Source organism: Sminthopsis crassicaudata, chromosome 1, assembly GCF_048593235.1.
Source record: "Sminthopsis crassicaudata isolate SCR6 chromosome 1, ASM4859323v1, whole genome shotgun sequence".
NCBI classification, from domain to species: domain Eukaryota; kingdom Metazoa; phylum Chordata; class Mammalia; order Dasyuromorphia; family Dasyuridae; genus Sminthopsis; species Sminthopsis crassicaudata.
The window spans coordinates 335,845,581-335,868,456 of record NC_133617.1 but is presented as its reverse complement, the minus strand read 5'-3'; the positions used below and the strand labels follow the sequence as shown (position 1 = coordinate 335,868,456).

The 22,876-nt window shown below is 31.1% G+C and overlaps 1 protein-coding gene across 3 annotated transcripts in view; it reads right to left on the bottom strand.

Annotated features, from left to right (window-relative positions):
* The window catches only part of SEMA5A (semaphorin 5A), a 623,550-nt gene that overhangs the window by 251,337 nt on the left and 349,337 nt on the right, over nucleotides 1–22,876 (bottom strand). For all 3 annotated transcript variants that reach the window (XM_074279132.1, XM_074279134.1, XM_074279133.1), the window contains 2 exons: nucleotides 21,145–21,243; nucleotides 19,242–19,455 (listed from right to left, as the gene is read on the bottom strand). In XM_074279132.1, coding sequence (XP_074135233.1) covers nucleotides 19,242–19,455; nucleotides 21,145–21,243 — 313 coding nt within the window. The remainder of the gene's footprint in view (nucleotides 1–19,241; nucleotides 19,456–21,144; nucleotides 21,244–22,876) is intronic.

Here is a 22,876-nt window from a genome sequence, read left to right as displayed (position 1 = left end):
TCAACTACTGCTATCCCAAGGATACTCTAGAATATTAATGTGGTGCCTAAATCTTTTAACCTTTTGAAGTTCAAAGGGTTATTCCCTAGGACTAGATGAAAAATCATTACTCTAAAATGTAATGTATACTACAGCATAAATTGCTTGAACATTCCATAGAGATTATCTTCCAATTCATATATCTCTGATAGATAGAAGATTTAATGACAAAGAGGAAAATAGCATTGATATTTAAGGGGAAGGGCAAATAAAAGGTCAATTTGCTTACTTGACAATATTGCCTCTGGCTTCCTTAAAACATCTCATTAAAAATCATTTGATATCCTACTTTAGGCCAAAAAAAATTTAGTAATGGGTTGGTACTATGAAATCAGTTTAGTGGTTGTAAAAGTTTGCAAAGTATTTAAATTTTTTAAAATGATAAATTAACTATTTTAATACAATTAATATAAAAAATTCATTTCTATGAACTTGAATTAAACAAGAAGAATATCTGTTTCAAGCAGCTAGTACTGATATAAGACGGCTGGGCCTGAATCTTGTCACACAGACTATTTCTTGGAAACAGCCTATGAATATTTTTGATGTAGACATTAACCAGGCATTAAGGTTGAATATTACATTTCTATTGTAATTTTTATGCTTTTTATAACTTTCTCATACATACATTTCCTCAGTATATGATTGCATTACCTTGTATTGATTAAAATTTAAATATATATATATATATACATATATATATATACATATTATATATATATATATATATTTGTCAAACAGCAAATATTAGAAGGCTTTCAAACTTAATCATGACACATATATTCTGAAATGTTGTAGGGGGAAAACTGATCTTTTGAACACAGGGAAAATTGTTTTGAAATTACAGCATATTACTGTTTTAAGTAATCTACAAAATCAAATTAAAACAACTATGTAAGTATCAATATATATTTTATGCAATGGAGAATAGAACCACATATGGCATGGTACTATAGCTCTATCTTACTACTGATCAATCAATCACCTATATCTACCTGTATTCTAACTATAATTAAATCTATATCTGTTTTCTTACTACCTATTTTCTAACTTCTATCATCTGCCATTTTTTAAACTCTCCTTCCCTTCCTCCTTCCCTTCCCTATCACCCATTATCAGTTCTGGTAGGTTCTTCTAAATTAGAAAGCCTCCAGGTATGGTCTTGACATAAGACTGTATCTGCTGTCCCAGGATTAGACTAGCTAGGTACAGAAATTCTCATCATTAGATCTCTGCATGATGAAGTCTTTTTTTTTTTTTTAATAACATTTTACTTTTCCAAAAAATATGCAAAGATAGTTTTCAACATTCATCTCTGCAAAATCTTGTTCCAAATTTTTCACCCTCTGCCCTCTTTCACTTCCCCTAGACAGCAAGCAATAGGTTAAACATTTAAAATTCATCTAAATATATTTCCATATTTGTCATACTACATAAGAAAAATCAAATTAAAAAAAAAAGAAAGAAAAAAATGAAGCAAGTAAATAACAACAATAAAAAAGGTGAAACTTCTATGTTTTGATCAACATTCAGTCCCCATAGTTCCCTCTCTGAATGCAAATGTCTCTTTCCATCACAATTCTATTGGAATTGCCTTGATTACCTCATTATTGAAAAGAGTCAAGTACATCACAGTTGATCATCACATAAGCTTCTTGTTGCTATGTACAATGTTCTTTTGGTTCTACTAACTTCATTTACCATCCAATCATATAAGTCTTTCTAGGCTTTTCTGAAATCAACTCGCTTATCATTTCTTATAGAGTAATGATATTTCATTAATTCATACACTATAACTTATTTAGTCATTCTTCAACTGATAGGAATCCACTCAATTTCCACTTCTTTATCACTACAACAAGGGCTGCTACAAACATTTTTGCACACTTGGATCCTTTTCCTCTTTTTTTGATCTCTTTGGGAGACAAATGCTGATGGATCAAAGGATATGCACAGTTTGGTTGCCCTTTGGGCACAGTTCTAAATTGCTCTCCAGAATTGTTGGATTAGTTCACAACTCCACCAACAATGTATTAGTGTCCCAATTTTTCCATATCCCCTCCAACATTTATCATTGTCTTTTCCTGTCATCTTAACCTGAGAAGTCTTGTGATATGATGAAATCTTTAACCATGACAATCTATGCAACTAACAAAAATATTCAATAATTGATAGTCCTATGCTACTTCTTTCTATTTCATCAAAAATGGAGCAGAGGGAAATAAGAATATAATAAAATTTTAGACTATTAACAAAAAATAATTTAGCTATTGTAATTGTAGCTTTATATTATTCTTTGCTCAATAAAGAGTTCCAAATAAACAATCAGTAAGTTAAAAACACAATGTAAATTTCAGCTTTGAATACAAGGGTGGGTGACATTACAAGGTTTGATGCATTTCAGCCAGAAGATATAAGAAACATTTATGCTCTTTGATTTTTTTTTCCAAATATAAACCCAGTATCAGGCATAAAGGTTAAAATCTATTAAAGGATTTGAAACATTCATATAACTGTTTTCTGTTCATTTAATTTAAATAAATGGAATGCATGTAAATATAATGCTGGTTCACAATTTTTCTTTGAAAAGTGGATGAAAGGTTTTCTAGTGCAAATTCCTTATTTTATAAATAAGAATACTAAGCTGAAAAAAGGGTAAGCAAATTTTCCAGTCCCAAAATTGACTGCTCTAGGATCCGATCTCCCTATACTCTAGTTGACTGAACATATTGAGATAGAATCTTCTGTACCGAGGATTCTCTTATTCCTTTTTAAATGCTACAGAAAGATGTCTAGGTTATATTATCATGATCAAGGGGACTAATTGGTATAATGAAATCTTTACTAGCTCTAGAATTAAAGTGCTTGGACTCATTCCAACTCTGACACATTGCTTTTTTTTATCCTTGGCAAGTCACTTTTCACTGGGTCTTAGTTTTTTTTTTTTTTTTTTTTTAATCTGTAAAATAAAGGGATATAACCTAAGTTATGTCATATAAGCTTCCACTTCTAGATATATGACACCATGATCCTTTTCTACCCTTGCTTTTCATCAAGGCCATTCAACAAAATATCTTGGTAGAAGAGGATTTTACTTTTCGATACTATTACACTTCAAATCTCCACATATTACATATACCAATAAGAAGCTTATATTGGACACAGAGTCTGAAGAATTGGAAGTCCCAGATCCTGATAGTCATGACTTCAGAGAAGAAGATTGACTCATTTATACAAAAGAATTAGGAAGTAGCTAAGGAGATATCCTCAATCAAGAAAACATAGAATCTTCTAATGCCTTTGACTTTTATTGACTTTAAGATATGGATGAAGAAAGCATTCCTCTAAGAATTAAATTGCTCAAAATCTTTGAATCAGGAAATTCTCAAAATGATAACCTCAAAGCTCCAACTTTAAAAAAAATTAGGATCATAATGCTTATAATAATACCTATAAATCTAGTTGCTGGATATTATCTTAACTGGATGGTAAGTGTAAATTTCCCTATAGTCTGTCTTTAATGATCTCAAAGACCATGTCATTCTTCCTCTCAAAAACCATTCAATTGTTTGCTTTTCTTTTAGTTTTAAGACTGCTTTTATTAGACAAGATGTCAAAAGCGGCAAAACTCCTAATTTCCCTGGCCCTTTATCTTTATTAGAACAAACATTCTCCTCTATCTTTGACTTTCCTATTCCAATTCTGAAGACCATTCCCAGGGAATACAGTGTCATTCTACCTGAGCCTGAGAAATTCCTCATCTAAGAGTGTAAAGATTATTGTATAAGTCCCAGAGGGAGAGGGTATCATAAATCCTAAGGAAGAACATCTTTGTGCTTCTTTGAATAAATACACATTTTCTTCACATCAAAAATTACTAAACAAAAGAAAATCTGAAAAGTCTGGAATATTTGGTCTGCTTCTGGAAAAAAAGTTTAAAAAAAAAGTCAAACATAATTACAGTTGAACTGTTTACTTTTCCTCAAGCATAATTCATACTATTATGAAAAGAGGAGATAATATACATTTGTACTCAGTAAGTGTAATTTAGTTGAGACTAGAAAACTCAGACATAAGGACCCAACATTAGAAATAATAGTGTAGCAAAAACAATCGGGAATAAAAATGAATACATTTATTACATATCTATCTATCTATCTATCTAGGGAAAGATAGCAAGGAATAATATTATTGGCAGGTTTTCTGCTCAGTTGACAATCTCTAATAACAAAAATCACTCAGTGAAGGTTCCTAACATATTGGGAATAGACTCCCTGAAGCAAGCATGAGAGATCATGAATAATAGCCATGCAGGATGAACAGATATGAATGGATTTTTAGTTTGAATTATTTAAGGGGATGTCTAAACTGAAAGAGATATATACATATGTAAAGATGGAGACATGGTAGCTAGATGGAGCTATGGATTTAGAGTCAGAAAGAGAAGTTCAGACGCTTATTAGCTGAGTGACCTTAACTTTTGTTGACTTAGAATCTTTATCTATAAAATGATGATAATAATAGCATTTACCTCAAAAGGTTGTTGTGACAAATAACATAACATATGCATAGTTCTTAGTATAGTGTCAAGCATATAGTATATAAATGCTAGAATAAACATACACATATATGTACAACTATGTGTGTTTATACACACATATATGCATTATACATATGCATATATATTAGTGTGCCAGGCCAACAGCACAGAAAATAAGATTCCAGGCATTTTCCTTTTTTCCTGAATTCAAACATGGTCTCACACATTTACTACTTATTTAACCCTGGGCAAGTCACTTAACCCTATTTCCCTTAGTTTCCTCATTTACAAAATGAGATGGAAAAGGAAATGTGCAAAGCACTTATCATGAAAAGTTGGATATGACCAAAAATGATTGAACAAAAAGAAAAAAATGTATATATCTAATGTTATATGGATATGCATAATTCATGAATATGCATGTGAATGTCTGGATGCCTGTGGGATGCATACAGATATAAAGCATAAAAATAGCTATTTAGAAATAAATGTATGCATCCATGATTCTGGAAATGGACATATACCTGTAGACCTATCTGATTTGGAGGGTGAATACTAATTTTATATAATCAATATTTTACATCTGCACAGATATTATATATGTAATCTGTTCAGATATATACACAGCACACACACACAAATACATATATATATATGTATATATATATATATAATATATAATATAAATGTATAAGAACCCCTTGGTTTCATGACCTTTCTTATGAGTCTGAATATTTATGTGTGTATATATATATATACATACATAAATTATATATATATAAACTCTCATTAATATGGAATATGTTTTATATATGGAGCATGTGAAACTAGTATATATTCTTCAAATTATGCAGACATATAAGAATGTGTCCCTTTATTGGAAAAAAATATACTTTTGAAATGCTACATGTAAAGGAAATTTTTGTATGTTCAATTCTAATTTTCATTTGTTTCAGTTTTATATAGAGATATATGTACGTATATCTATTGATTTATATGTATTTATGTATGCATGACAAAAAGAGAGGGAATTAAGAGCAACTTTGAGAATATAGTATATTTTTATAAAAATCAAACAAAAATTCTGAAAGTAAAATTACTCAAAAATAAGTCATAATCTATGAATTCATAATGATTGTACATATTTCATCTAGTACCACTGATTCAAGTTCATAAGTAAAAAAAAAAAGTGATGACATTTAATTCTTTCAAATTTCTGAATCCACAATTTTATTTTTTAAATGCTTTAGAATTATTTCCAGACATTTTAGTGGAAACAATTGGTTTTCTTTCTATTTGTGGAAAAGAATAGATTATTTTTAAAATAACATTATTTAACAGACAACTGCTTAAGATAATTAATACTTAATAATTAGTTAAGTAATACTTAACAAAGTTAACAGAAGTTAACTAATATTCAAAATACCACAATGACAATAAACATGGGAAAATGAAAAAACAAATAAAACATGGAACTGGTGTCCGTAAAATAAACCCAGATCTAAATAAAAAGTTTTGTGAGGAAATTTTTATTGAAATATATGTATTAAAATTATTACAACAAAGTCTTCAGGCAACTAATCAAATATATTATGTACAAATTTCAAAAAATAAAATGGAAACTTTAAAATGTTATAAAACAATCCTTTCCAATTTGGGATGTTTCTTTTTTTTTGGTTGAATTAACTTTAAATCTACTTTCTTCAACTACTATTTATATTTTTCTTTGATTTCTTTATCTTCAGTGGAATGCTTCCTCTTATGATATTACTTATAAGGAAATTGTTATTGGGTACCGCTCAAATCTTTCATTCTGCAGGTAAACATTCCCAGTTTTAAAAATTCTATCTTTTTATATAGTCCCAAATTCATTTCCTATCCATATAATTTTTCTTTTAATATACTTCAATTTATTAACATCTTCCTTAAATGTGTTGACAAAAAATAAATAAAATATTCCCAAAGTGGTCAGAACAAAAGAAAACAACAACAATAATAACATTATTATGTTCTTCAATCCAGATATTATGCTTCTATTAATGTAACCAAAAATTGTATTAGTATTTTTCTATAACATCTCATATTATTAGGTCATATTTAGCTTCTGGCCCTCTACAATTTATAAGCTCTTTTTTTTTTTTTTTTTTTTTTTTTTTCCCCCCACAGGAACTGTAGTGGCTTACAAAAATACTATTGCATACTCACATAAGGAAATCTAAGCATTAGCCTAGATATGTCTCCAAGAATGTTAATTGCTGAGAAGCTTCCAGTTTCTACTATTAGAGGAAGATTCATCTTATGAACTCTTTAAAATGATGAACTAAGAGATCCATTTTTATAGCAGGGAGTTTAATCTCTATAATGATACCTATTCATCTCTTGTGTCAAGCATTGGGAATAGCATAGGAGTAATAAAGAAATGATACTTTAATCAGAGTTTACTCCTGGCCAACAGAAAGAAGAAACCAGTAGATGAAGAGTTAAAATAGAGTCTGTGGCTTAATGATTATTTGGAAGTGATAAGGAATGTCTATTATCCAGCCACATAAACATAAATATATGTAACATGATGATTCAAAGCCTCAAGTTATCTGCATAAAATTAACTTCATTATTCTACTTTAAGTGGACCACAAATAATAGTCCCTATACTAGGAAAAAAATTGAAAATAAAATCTGAAATTTGTTTTTCTATCTCACTTTCTTGGATCTTTGTTCTCACTAAATGTAATGCCAAATTTATTGTTTTCTCTTCATGCTGATTTTAAAGGTAGAAACTTGATTGATTCACTGATAGAAAACTCAATAGCATGAACTATAATTCTGAAATAACAAAACCATCCTAGATTTTGTGACAGATACGGAAGCTTGATCTATGTAGCCTAACATGCTTTTTGAATCTGGCCTCTCCCAGACTTAAGGAGAACAGAATTCTCAGAAAGTATAAATTGTATCCAAAGCTTTAAAAATAGGCATGGGAAGTTACCTACACTGTCAAGAATGAAAATGTGAAGACAAGAATCCAGAAGATAATGGTACTTGTTTATGGGGATAGATATGATTGCAATTAAAAACCAATTGTTCACTTCAACAACAATACTCTATGAGGATCAGCTCTGAAGGAAATGGCTATCTTTGGCAATGAGAGGATCCAATTCATATCCAATTGATCAGTGATGAACAGAACCAGCTACATTCAGAGAAAGAACAATGGGAAATGAGTGTGAATTGCTTGCATTTTTGTTTTTCTTCCCAGGTTATTTTTACCTTTGTAAATCTGATTTTTTTCTTGTGCAACAAGAAGACTGTATAAATATGTACACATATATATTGTATTTTAGATATACTTTAACATGTTTAACATGTATAAGACAGCCTGCCATGTAGGGGAGGGGGTGGAGGGAAGGAAGAGAAAAGTTGGAGAAGAAGTGATTGCAAAGGTCAATGTTGAAAAATTCATACATTCATATATATGTTCTGTCAATAAAAAGATATAATAAAAAAAACTGAGTGGGACAAACTACACAAGCAAAGTCAAAAAATTGTTAAAAATAGACTCAGAAGATCAAAATTTGAAAATGGTCTAATGCTGATGAGGAAAACTGAGTAAAACAAAGATTTTCTTTTCTTTTTTTTTCCTTTGTTATGCTTACAGAGACAATATTATTTATATATCCCTTTCTTCTTACTCAAATGATCTCTAACATGTTCCCCTTCCAGATGACAGATTTTCTTATATAAGGATATTTTATCATTACACAATTATTATTTTCTTATTATTCAATGCTAATCCATTGCCTCTTCCACTTCATTAGCCTAAAAGCTGAAGGAAAAAGTTGATTAGCAACTATTTACTGCTCATATAAAGAAAAAAATATATAACCAGAAATCATCCATTTCTAAGATTGGAGAAACCCTTCTCCAATTTTAGGCACAGACAGGATAAAAACCACATTTTATTTCCAAAATCCCTTAAAAGGTAGATTTAAAAAATTATTTTATAATTATCCTCTTTCATGGGGCATCTTTTTTCCTCCTTTTCAGTTTTCTATTATTTCTTGTCTTCTATTACAATATAATCTCCTTGAGGGCAGCAGCTATCTTTCTGTTTGTATTTGTATACTCATCATTTATTTAGTCTAAAGGTTTAAAAACTGATAAAAATATAAAATATCTCACAAGGAAAATAAATTATTGTATAACAGATTGAGGAGAAAAGAAACATTGACTACCTGAATGTAAAAAAAAAAAAAAAAAAAAAAAAAAAAAAGAACAAGCGAGATAGTCTTTTCCAAGAAATTCTAACAGAATACTGGAACACTGTCTACAACTCTTAGACTCAGAGGACAAAGTAAAGATCGAAAGAGTACATCAGTTACCCCCTTAAAGAAAATCCAAAGTGACAAAGTGAAAATACATAGCTAAAATTCATATTTTACAAGTCAAAGAAGAAATAAAGAAGAAATACTGCAAGAAGTGAGAAAGAAATGAAATACTAAAGAGGCTGTCAAGATTACACTGAATTTAGCACACTATCCTAAAGGAATAACAATTTTAAAATATGATATTCCAGAAGGCAAGGGACATGGGCTTACAGACAAGAATAACTTTCCTTAGAATTACCCAGAAAAAAAATGAATATAATAATTCAGAGGGGAAAAATGAACCTTTAATGAAAGAAAGGACTTCCAAATATTCCTGATAAAAAGACCAGAGCTACAGAGAAAGTGAAGTTCAGACAGACACATAAAGAGAATTACAAAAAGATAAATATGAATAAGCAAATATAAAGTACTAAACAAAAATAAAGTGCCAAAGTATATGCCTCCTAAGAACTCTATCATTATTAAGATTCAAAGAAGGAGTACAATTATATAAGGTCTTAGATATTTATCTCTGTATAATCTTTTTTTTAAAAGAATAGAAAGAGAACAGAAAGAAAATATCCTGGGAGCTGGAGATGGGAAGGGAAAGGAAAATAAGGGAAAATTATCTCACATAATCAAGGTGCACAAGCAGACATTTATACAAATAACAATAATAGAATAGGGATAATTGACTGACACTTGAATGCTATTCTTATCTAAATTGGTTGTTAAAAGAGAAAAGACTATGCATACAAAAATATACATATATACAATTAACTACAGAAGTAAATTTCATTCAGCAAAGAAATAGAAGAGAAAGTGTCAGAAGAAAGGAGACTAGAGAGATGGTAGATTGTGGAAGGGATTAATACTGGCAAAATAAACTACTGGTGTACAAAATATTTATAGCTCTTTTTGAGGAAACAGAGAATGGTACTCTAAGTGCATACATAAATTGGGAAATAGATCAGTAAGTTGCCCTCTTCAGGCATAAAATAAGATAATTTTGGAATATTATAATTGGACATAAAAGTTCAAACTTAGCAAAAGAGGCAAACAGAAAAATAATGTTTTGTCATACTCAGGTAAATAGTTACACTTACAGCTAACACTATCCATTCATAACAGCTATTTCAACATGGAGGGGAAAAAGGAAAATTGATAAATAATACTCAGAAAAGAAGGTCCTCAATAACAGATAAGGAATTAAAATAAGCTGATAGAAAACTATGCCTCAGTTTTCAGTTATTTTATTTTAATGAAAATTTCAGTCAAGTCAATAGGTATTTTTAACTTGCAACTCTTTCCAGTCACTGCTAAACACTGGAAAATACAAAGAAAAGAAATGATCTTTACAGAGATATACCCACACAAGTGTATCTCAGTGAGATTTTAACTGGAACAAAGCTCACAATGTCAGGAGAGAAAAACTTTTACTTGGCATTTAACACATATTTCTTTAAATATACATATATTATGCTTCAAGCTTTTTGAGAACAAAGACCATATTTTATTTCTCTGTGAATCTCTAGCTCTTAACACAATGCCCTCTACCTAGTCAACACTCCAAACAATTTTTTTGCTAAGGATGATACTGTTAACCTCACCATTGTTCTCTGTCTATAAATACATTTATATATCCAGCCATCATGTTTGATGCTTAAAATATAGCTTGCTATTCACTATGAAACCTTCATCTTCTAATGCTATGTTTGCAAGTTTGAGCATTTTCTTCTTTTTCCATTATACATCTGAGTCTATTTGTTGATTTTCACTTCTCAATACCACCTCTCCAATTTATTAATTTCATTTTGGTAAGAATTTTGTAGTACAAAATTGAACCTGGTACACATTATTTATGTTTGTAGTGTACTGCATTAACTGTGAGTATTCTTCAAAACAAGCTTCTTACTGTTCTCAAGATAAAGGGCAATCTAGGTTACAAAAATCCAGCAGTGTTTGGATCTAGGAGTATTAGTACTCTGGATGAAGCACAAAGCTATATAATCAGTGTAACTCATAAAATACCTCTCTTCATGATAGATGTAATTGTCTTTTCTTGAGTCAGGCATGTGTAGGATTTTTCTTCATGTAAAATTACCTTTAATAATTAACAACAGTAATAGGTCTATCTTAATAGCCCTAGGAAATGTATTTAGTATTCAATTCATAACCTTTAAATATTTTAAACCAGAAAAATATATTTTGGATATATATATTCATATATGTATATATATGTATATATTTATATGCAAATATATATACAAATATCACACACATGAATTTGTAATTAAAATGACTGTGCTTGATTTTGGCAAAAAAAGATGAAAAAAGTTAAGTTGTATAAATATAAATATATGGATATATGTATATAGATATAAATATAAACTATGAATGTGTATATATTCATAAACATATAATATACAGTAATATATATTATACATATGACTATCCTCTCTAGAATTGGTTTAACTTTTCTTCATCCCCCCTGACTTTTTGGAATTGGAGGGGAATTTTTAATAATCTCTCTGCCTCCATCTGCCACTTTGATATTGTCTTACCCATTAGAATATAAATTTCTTAAAGGGTAGACCTGTTTTACTTTTTTTTGGTGAGTCAACAGTATTAGCATAGTGTTTGATAAATAGCAATTGCTTAATAAATGTTGGTTGATTTATTATGTCACAATCAATCTATAGTAAATGTGTGATTTGGTCTTATTTATTAGTTTTTTTCAAGGGATCATCAAGGGATGATTTCCTGGGTTATAGGAGAGATTAACTGAAGTGTTGTGTTAAAAAAAAACAAAAACAAAAACCCATCAAAAATGTGTTAACAGATAGATTAAACAGTTTTTAATGGAAAGGAAATATTTTAAAATATATTGACAATCCTAAGCCAATAATAGTGAGCAAGACATAAATAATTAGCTAGGTGATATAGCAGATTGCTGAACATGGAATCAAGAAGAACTGAGTATGAATCACACTTCAGTCACTTCCTGACTGAAGAAAAAACAATTACATCTATCATAAAGAGAAGTATTTTATGAGTTACACTGATTATATAGCTTTGTGCTTCAGAGTACTAATTGTGATGTTCTCTTTCTCTAAATTGTCAATCGTTTTCTTGGGAGCAGGTTTCTTGGGGAGCTTCTGCAGGCACCCTTCCATTCAGTTCAGCAATCCCAAAATGCAGGCAGGAGTTAAAGTCCTTTACTGTCTCTTTCCAAATCTTATCTCCAGATCCTTTATTTTCTCCTTCAAGTCTTGTCTCCTTCACTTGGGGCTCAGATAGCTTTCTTAGAGGCCCCTCTCTCTCTTTGGTTCCCGAGAGCTCTTGTCTGAGTGTCTTCAGCCTCTCCTCTTTCCAATGTCTCTAGCCAGCACCAAGGTGGAATCTTGAATGACTCGACTCTGAATTTCCTAGGGTGTGGGAATCAGACTCTGCCTCTGAGAGTGGGCTTGTGAGTATTCCCTGGGCTTATGGGAGCTCCTTAAAAGTATGCTTTCTTAAATATATGAATCTCATGGAATTCTAGTAAATACATTACTAAACTAGAGAATTGTTAAGTACCATGCTTAATTAGATAGTTATATCCATTCCAGTAACTTAGCACCTTGTAAGAATCCTAACAACTAATACTCCTAGATCCAAACACTTCTAGATTTTTGTAACCTAGATTGCCCTTTATCTTGGGAATATGTGACCTACATATTTAACCCATAATATGTAACCTTTCTCAGATAAAGTTTCTTCATCTCTAAAATAGGGATAATAATACCATCTGCTTACTGGGCTATTATGAAAATAAAGTGAGATACTGAATACAGTGTTTTGCAAACCATAAAGTATACCTAAATGTTTGCTATCATAATTAGAGTGAATCCTTTTTTAATTACCTCTCAAAAAGCAAAGGAATAACTTCAGAGTTCCTTAACACAACATTGAAGAGAATATTAGTGAAAGATTGTTTCCTTAACTAAAAAACCAAGGACTCCTTGGTATACTACTGAAGGCTGTCATGTTAGTATTTGTGAATGATTTCTGAATGACTACCCTATTTCCCTGATTAATTGCAGTGAGCTTCTACTTGCTTGTTGAGTACCCAAAAGGTTAACATGTTTGCTTTGTATTTATTTATCAAAGCAAGAAGACTATGATTTCTGTGTTGTTGCTGATATTCTATAAAACACCCAGCAAAAATTTTTATGATATTCTTTCTGTAACTGAAATTAAGAAATGTCCCAGTGATTTAGAACTTCATTTATTTCCTTAACTCTCTAATTGGTCATGTTAAAAAAAAAAAGAAACAGAGCTTAGCAATCAGAAACAAATCATTAAAAAATATGTAAAAAAATTATGTGAATCTTCTATTCCTATGGCATTTGATTCACTGACACTGAATTATGGTATCCCTTAAATACATTTAACAATAAAGAGAAAAATTATGAAAAGAAGACTGATGGCTTTAAATTAGTTTAGAATAACATTTGGTCTAGACTGAATCCTTCCTTCATTTAGTGGTTTATACTATCTATGTCCTCTTACCTTGGCAGATTTTTCCATTTCTATAAATCCTCCAAAACATGTCTGCTAGTATGTAATAACTCCATTTGGTTCTTTCAATATCTTACCAATTTCCGTGTAAAACACAGCTTGCTTAATTTTAATGCTCACTCTTGCTATGTTGCCAGCTTTCATTCTTTTTCAAACATATCTTTGGATTCCTCTTTTATATTATCAATTATGCAAAAACAATTCTTGGTGCACCAAGAAGAGTTATGGTAGCCCAGTATTACAGTGAATATGCTGGCCTTGGATTTAATTCTTTGAATCCTACGTCCAATATTTACTGATATGTGATCATAAGTTGGGCACTTGACCTTTCAATATAGATTGTATGGTATAGATATTAGTTCATCTGCAAAAAAAGCCTTTAATTACACTTGTATTACTTTTCTCATAAAGCTTTTGGAATATAATATATCTAATTTTTCAATCATTAAAGTGCCATATACATGTCAATTAATATTAACTGCAATGTCTTATAACCACAATGCATCTTTCCCTTGTCGTTGAATAATTTGCAACTATAATTTTCCCGAGGTCATTATTTCAAGGTTCACAGTCATATGGCATTGCCAAAATAATATGCTATGTTACAGAACATTAAACATTTTTATTCTACACCTATGCCTCATCTATGAATTGTGTTGCTCATTTAAAACAAAATATTTTCATCTGAGTATTAATATTTCATCTAATATGTATCTAAAACCTTCCAGTTTTGTCAGAATTCATTAAATGAAAAAGGAAAAAGTTTGCCTCTGTATAGGGAACTATTATGTATTGAAAGTAAGAAAGGTTCTCTACTTTACATTTACCAATATTATTCCATCTCAGAATCTCAAAATCCAAAACACAGCTGATTCATTTTGCTACAACCATTCTAATTATTCTGAGATATTTTTTTTTGACAGAAGGAGTTTAAATAATGATTTAGGATTTCTGAGTAACAGCTCCAGGATTTTTAACTTTACCAAAACTCACACATAATGTGACAGCTTCAGTTTCAAATGAGCATCTGTGATCGACAATGGCAAAGCTGTAAAATGTTTTCTGTAAGTTTTGTTACAAATCTAAATTGCCATAAAAAACTACCATCAAGTCCTTTGTCTTGCAACTATTTTTAAGGAAAAAAATGTAGAAATCCAACCTGTTCCAGACAAAAGATTATTAAACAGACATACACTGTCATATGCTATCTATTATTATAACATCTTAGAGATGATGGTGAACCTCTTATATGTTTCTCCTTTCATGAGATTAAAAAATGAGGATTAGGCTTTATAAAAGTGAATTTTAGTCTTTGGATGTGTTTCCTTGAATGGACAATGCAAACCTGAAAATATGTGTAGACTATGTGTGAGGATATTATTAGCTATGTGAAAGCTTTCAAAGAAGGATTATTGCTGTTTTGGGATAAAGAGGCAAGATAGGTTATGAAAATCCAGACATATGTTGTTTAAAAATATTGGGAATTTTTTAGTAAAAAAAAAAAAAAGAAAGAAAGTGGACAGAATAATTCAATTGACCATCCTTTTTAATGCTAATTAGACTCTTTTCTCCAGACTACCTCTTGCTGAGACAATTTTCTTTCCAAGACAGGCAAGAAGAGTTATAAGGCCAAATTCAGAGAATAGTATCCTATTTAAAAATATGTACAGGCAACTGCCACCTGGATGATGAGCTCTGTAATGTTTATTTTATCGCAAACTCTGTTTTCTAAATGCCTTTTATTTTTATATGATTCTCATTTCTGCATATAAAAACTCATATCTTGGCCCCAGAATTGAACTCTACCTTTAAAAAAATAAAAAGAAAAAAGTTAGGAAACAATTAAATAATCTCTTCTGACTATGTAGAAACTATTTTACTGAAATCCTATCTTTCTGTAGATATGTTTCTTTATATCTTAAATCATAATCAAAGATCTATTCTTTGTTTAGCTTAAGCTTATTTCATTCCTTTCTTTTCCCACAGATGCCAAATCCCTCCCTTTATCTTATTTAACAATAATTCTTGAAATGTGTTATTACTCTTATTTATATTGTTTACTTTCTCTGATTCTTCTCTCTATACCTATGTCATTTTATTCTCCTTTTTTCAGATTTAGGAAGACGAAAAATTTTCTTTTTCCTTCTTCTACCAGCAGCTATTCTCTAATTTTATCTAGTTAACCTCCTTTCTAATACATATCTTCATTCTGCGCTTTTCACTACTAGTATATACTAACCATCCCTTCATGGGCTGTGTATCTCCATAATCCTTCTGGGTTCTTTCTTTCTATGACCTCTTATAGTTTGGCTTTATAAAATACAAATTCTGCTCTCACTTCTATTTAGCCCATCTAATAGTTTGATTAAAGATCTTCCCACTATTTCCCTTATCCATCCTTTTTTTTTTTTTAAGAAATACATATAATGTTTAAATTTTCAGATGTTCAAAATTTTTAAATGTTAAAAGACTACAAATATCATTAGTTAGATCTTAATGTAGATTGGCTTGAATAAGCTCTGCAACATGAATAGAAGTACATCAGAGGATTTGAGAAGATAGTATCAATGAACTATGTATCCAGGCATTGTTATACAAAGGGAAAATGTCATGACAAGGGAGACATTTCATACAGAAGGAAATTGAACAAGAGTATCATTTGGATAAATCAAAATTCAGAGTTCAAGGTTCCAGGACTACCCAGTGGGAATGGCAAGATTTAGGTCCCTTACAGATAAGCTAGAGTAAGTGTTCAGGGGAACAATCTGGGCAAGAGCACGAAAGCAAAGATGTACATCAAGTACAGAGATTGATTTTTTTTTTTGAGGACTAATTTTAAGAATTCAAAATTAAATGAAGGGCCAGGTGGAAAATGTATTACAGATTTGGAAGCAAGAAACAGAATCCCAAATCTAAGTAAATGTGGAATAGAACAGCAGAACAATTTGGAAATGATTAATAAGGAAAGGATAAAGACTACTGAGCATATACTGTGGTTTAAAGAATACTTCTTGGTGTAGAGAGAAAGATTCACCTTTCCCTTCTCTGTTCCTATCCCACCAATGAGAAAGAAGATAGAACAAGAATATCTCCTATTTCTAAGGGAATCCACAGGTAGCCTTTTCCCCAAACACTCTTCATGGCCCAAAAGGCATCAGGTACAGAATATCCATTGCTTGATAGAAGCCGATACCCACATACTCTACTGGAAATATCCCCTTAGCCTACTCCACTTTAACCTAAGAAATCATTATACTCCTGGTATGAAGCAATCTGTCCTACCAATACTCTTTAAAATCAACTAGGCCTTTGTCATGTGCCTAAGCATAACTAGGCCTTTCCCACTGCCATTATTTGAACATAGACATGAACTCTCCTTAGGTGTTATCTCTCCCAATTAAAATATGAATCCTTTGAGAACAGGGGATGCTTTCATTTTCTATTTGTATTCTAGCCCTTAGAAAATAGTTGGCACACAGTAAAAAAATTAATACTTTCCCCATTCTATGGAAAAATATAAATTATTGTTAGTAGTATACAGTATATTATGTTTAATCCTTTAGAAAAGAAGATTGTTTTCTTCCCTCACTGTGTATCCATCTTCAACAGAAAAGATTTCCCATCCCTGGAGTGACAGTTCTTGATAACCTAATTTGCTATCAGGTGGCTGTAAACCAAGTGTTGTAAACAAATGGACACTGCAACTAATAGCTTAATTCAAATGACTTTTCCATAATACTCTCAAGGGTCTCACAGCTAGAGTGAGGGATGGAGAGTGAGTGAAAAGGAGGTAAATGTTGCATTTACTCTTTTGTTTGACTTGATTTTAGAAAGCTCTAATTACAAGCACTTCTGGCTCTTTTTCTAAACTAAAACTTTTCATTGTACAGGAAAAATAAAAGGAAAAATATAGACCTAAGTAAATGAAAGCTTCAGGGCCAAAATGTGAACATCAATAGAACATTTATGGGTACAGTTGAAACCAGTTTACAGATTCAGTGTTAATGGAGATAATCTAGTTAAACATTTCTGTTTAGGGGAACATTTTGTTTTGCCCTTTGGATGTAATACAGAACAATTCAACTTAATGGGGACTTAATAATTAGACCATTTTCTCTTCCACAAGGGAGACTTTTAAAATAAAACTATAGCTTTTTTTTATTAAATTAGTTTATGTAACAACAAAACAGTAATCCTGAGTGAAATATATACACATACATATTTATATATATAGATAAACTTGACAATATACATACACATACATCTTTGTACTTCTTTCATTTAAAATTAATTCAATAAACTCGTCTTCACACATAGTATACCTCATTAAGATGGAGGGTATAAATGACTTTTAACCTCCTTGACTCTGATTGGATTAACAAATATCATAATAACATTTTCAGGTCTCGCTATTGATAGTCATCAAGCACTTTGATATTCAAAATTTATAATTCAGTTTAATTTAAAAATCCTATGAATTTCATGAAGGATACAAAGTCCTAAGCCATAGATCTAGAGTTACTGGGCCATCTTCTCTCCAGTAATAGGGAGAGGACTCATGAAAATCCTCTTCCAAATTCAGAAACAATGACTTTGTTTTAATTTACAGAAAAGTCAGTTTCTGATATTTTGATATATATAGATATATATATATATATAATCATATATAAATACATATAATATATGTATGATACATATATATGTACATATATACATATACATATATATATCAGTATTTATCTACCTGAATAGATAAAGACATATACAAAGATATGATATATATGTACACTAACACACACATATACACATATAACACATATGACAAAGGAATCTTTGTTCCTATCCTCTTAGAAAGGATAGACAAAGTTACAAGGAACTGAAGAAAAAAATTTCCTTCTCCTGATGACAATAGCAACCCACTCTTTATGTTCCCTTTCACAAAAATAATGCCTTTGTCTCCTTGGCATGTGAATACTTCTGTTAATTGCTGCTTAACTAAGCTACAGATATTTAACTCTTACAATTCTATCTCCTAAGATAATTTCTCTATCTCTTTAATCATTTTTTGGTTGTTTCTCTGTAAGTGGCCTCTGATTTATCTTTAGAATTCTAGTGCTGAAGTGGCTTAAAATGAATGTAATATTTCAGATTCAGGCTCAGAAAACTTATAGAAAAAGGTAATGTTTCCTATCCTCTGGACTATTTCTCCCAAGATTTAATAATATGAAATTTTCCAAACAGATTCTAGATAACCATTCCATTTCCTCCTCATTTTTCTGACCTCTCTGGAATCATATCTATTATTTCCCCTTCACCTGTGGGATTTATAAATATCACTTTCCCCCCTCCCCTCAAATGTAGCAATGTCTGCAAATCTCATTAAAAGGTTGGTTACTCTTTCCCTAAGAAGGGGCCATTGTTAAATAAGACAACTACTTAAAATTGCAGAGTAGGGAGCTGTTTATACAATTATTTAAAGATGACCCCAAACCAGACTTAACTCTATTACTTAGTAGTCAAATAAATTTTAACTACTAGATCACTCTCAATGGTTTTAGGTCAATCTTACATGTAATTTTTCTTTATTATTTTAACACTAAAGTGCCAAGTGGTACCATTAAATGATCATTACTTAGTATTTCCAGCTGTTAGGGGAAAAAAAAAACACTGAGTTTTTCTTCAGAAATTGTGAAACAGAAAATAAAATATATAATTGAAAGGGATTTTTATGCTTACCATTTAGCCATTTAGAGTTGTATTGTGCTGTGCGTAAAGGAGGGAGAACCCCTAGACTTCTATAAATGGCAGGATCTCTTCCTGGGAAATCCATAGCCGTAGCAGCATACAGTTCCCCACCAGAGGTAAGCAGCGCTGTGGAGTTATGTTGGGGACTATAAGGACACCGAGCCATTCCACTGATCTGATCATGTATCTCAGTAAGGTTACTTAACTGTGGATGAGAAAGGAGAGAAAGAAAGAATTCCTCAGGGCAGACCCTCTTTGAAGTGGATCCAATGCCTCACAAACCAACAACCTGAAAGCCTTCCCCTGGTACTATAAGTACCTCAGAATGATCAACACTGCTTTGTTGCCTATCATTCTCACTTAATGGCAATCCTATTTACTATATCTATCCCAATGAATACTTATTGGTACTACAACAGCCAACAAATGCAGTCTACTTACACTCACTATGCATCTGTTCATGCCCCTCTTTTTTATTAGTAATTTTTATTCTTCCAAGATCATAAAGTTCCATGTTTTTTTCTAGCCATAACTTTTTAATAACAGATTTTCAAAGATAAAGAGAACTTTTGGGGAAAGAAGTGGGGAAGAAAGAAGTAAAATAAGCCAATTTAGAATCCTTGGCATAATTTCCCAATTATTTTTAAAGTACCATATATCTACTCTTCTTTCCCTTTGGAATCTTCCCTTCTCTGGGATATCTAAAAAAAATTAATTCTTGAAATTGATGAAATTGTATTGTCTGAAATACTTCCTTACCTATTTTTCTAGGGTCAGCTGCTCTTCTTAATTCTATCCTTTTAATTACCATTTTCTCACATAGCTTATTTATGCACAGGTTGAATAAGGAAGCACAAAAGAATGGTTAATTCTTTATGCTTCTTGAGCAGATAGGTGACAATGATTAGAGCACAATATTTGAAGTTAGGGAGACTCATCTTCATAAGTTCAAATTTAGCTTCAGATATTTGCCAGCAGTGTGATTCTAGGCAAATCATTTATAACCTTGTTTGTCTCAGTTTCCTCATCTGTAAAATGATCTGGAGAAGGAACTGGCAAACCCCAAATATGGTCACAAAGAGTTGGACATAATTGAAATAACTAAATAACAACAGCAAAAACCTGTGCTTTGGGGGGTTTCAATTACAAATCTCTGGACATTTTCCTCAACTGATATTTTTAAAGTCAAAATTGCTTTTCTTTTAGGTTCCTATAATGCTTTACAAATTAGCTTGTGTGCACTAAACTGCATAGCTCTTGCCTTTCATTTCTCTGCACTTAGAAAGGAATTCTCTAAAGAACCATTCATTGAATAAGAAAATGAATTATATTATATTGCAATATATAGCTATTATAATTTTATTTTCCCTTGACAAAGAAAGCCACTTGCTTAAATATTTTAAACACATAAGTCATATAAATGATCATTGCACAGTTTTATTAAAAGAATCAACATATTGAGATTTTTACACATTAAATATGTGTTTTCATTGTACCATGCAAAAAAAAAAAAATAGGCACTGAAGAAAATTTGGAACTTTGGCAACATCACATGTGCAAGATTTCCTCAACCTTTAGGCATAAACTTCCTAAGAGAATACAAAGTTACTAAAAGGGGTCTAACAATCTACTTCCAATTTCATCATTTTTTTCCCCTAAAGATATCAGACACAGGAGAAAATTGCACAATTTGGGGAAGGAGGTTATATTAAAAAACAAAAACAAACAAACAAACAAAAAAAAAAACAGGCCCTTATACTGTAAAAGATCTGATTTCCCTGGCATAACATAATGTTCCTTTTAATATATGTAACTTTTCAATTTTACATATTTTAAGTTCATTTTTTCTTCATTTAAAGCTGTTTGTTTGTATAACAGGAAGATGAATACATACCGTTCGATTGGTGCAAATCGGTGTAAAAGCATTGGTTCCACAAGTGAATAGCCGGTCACCCCCCACCAAGAGTACACGGATATAATTTTGACATTCATCCTGAAAAATTCAAATTAGACAATATGTTTTAAAATGTTTAAGGAGAAAAACATTGAATGCTTGACATGTTTTCTCTAGCTTATAAATTAAAAGCCTTTTGGCCACTGTAAAAGTTATGTTACTAGGGGTGATGTATGTGTGTATGAGCACATGCATATGTATGTGCTATAACAATATTTTACTTTATTTAGTAGAGAGAGAATTTGAATTGAGAATAATGGAGGCAGGGTCATTTAGTGAGAAAACCCCCCCCACAAATCCAGAATTTTTAGATTGTAAGGTCTTGGTTTGAAATACTAACTGGTCCACTAACTACTTTTGTGATCTTGGGCAAGTCCTTTAGCTCCTCAAGACCAACCATTGTTTATGCACCTGTAAAAATGGAGTTGGATCCTTCCTGACTCAATATTTGTTATTCTAGGAGGCAAATTACTACGTATTAAAAAAAACAAAACAAAACTGAATTTCATTATTAAGAAATATTCCTTTTTACTTAAACTAAAACAATGTGGGATATGAAGTACTGGGGAATATTTCCTGATGATTATCACATATAATTTAAGTGAAATGGCAGGTTTGAATAGAGTACATTTGCATGCGGAGCATAATACACATGTACATAAGTTCTACTATTTCATAGGTATAAAATTTCTTTTTTTTTTTTTTTTTTTTTTTTGTTTTTGTTTTTTGTTTGTTTTTGTTTTGTTTTCTGAGGCTGGGGTTAAGTAACTTGCCCAGGGTCATATAGCTAGGAAGTGTTAAGTGTCTGAGACCAGATTTGAACTCTGGTCCTCCTGAATTTAAGGCTGGTGCTCTATCCACTTCGCCACCTAGCTGCCCTCAGTATAAAATTTCAAAGATCTTTTGTCACTACTCTTTTTTCTTGCCTTTTGCAGCATTTGACACTACTGAACACACCCTTCCCTTAAATAAGAATTCTATAATATTTCTTTCTACTGATCTCCCACTTTCCCAGTCTGACCATTCCTCCTTAATCTCCTTTGCTAGTTAAGCATCCATGCTTAAACTCCTAATTGTAGGAATAACCAGTCAATCAACAACCATTTTCTAACCACTTACCATGTACAAGGGAGTATGCTAAGCATTAGAGATTATGCTTATATTTTAATGGGATTTTCAAGTAACTAAGTCCATACAACAAATATACAGAGTAAATGGAAGGTAATTTCAGAGAGGAGAGTACCTTGAGGACTACTATTGAATCCTGTAAAAGTAATATCTAAAATGAGCCTTAAAAGCTGCCAGGGACAATAAGTCGATATGAGTAAGAAAGTTATTCCAGAAAGGAGGATATTCATTATTAAAGAAGCATGTATATCCCAAGACTCTGTCTTGAGGCTTCTTTCTATATCGAACCTATCTCAAAGATTCTATTAATTCTCTTAAATCATCTCTATACATGGGGACCACATTTACATTTCCAACTTAATCTCAATTTTTAATCACCTGCTGCCTATAGGACATACTAAGCTGAATATCCTTTAGATATATCTCATTATCTTTCCTTTAAAATTCATGCTAATTTTTTTCCTATTCAGAGCACTATCATGCTCCTAGACTCACAGATTCGTTATCTCAGAATTATTAATCTGCTTCAACACATAGACAACCA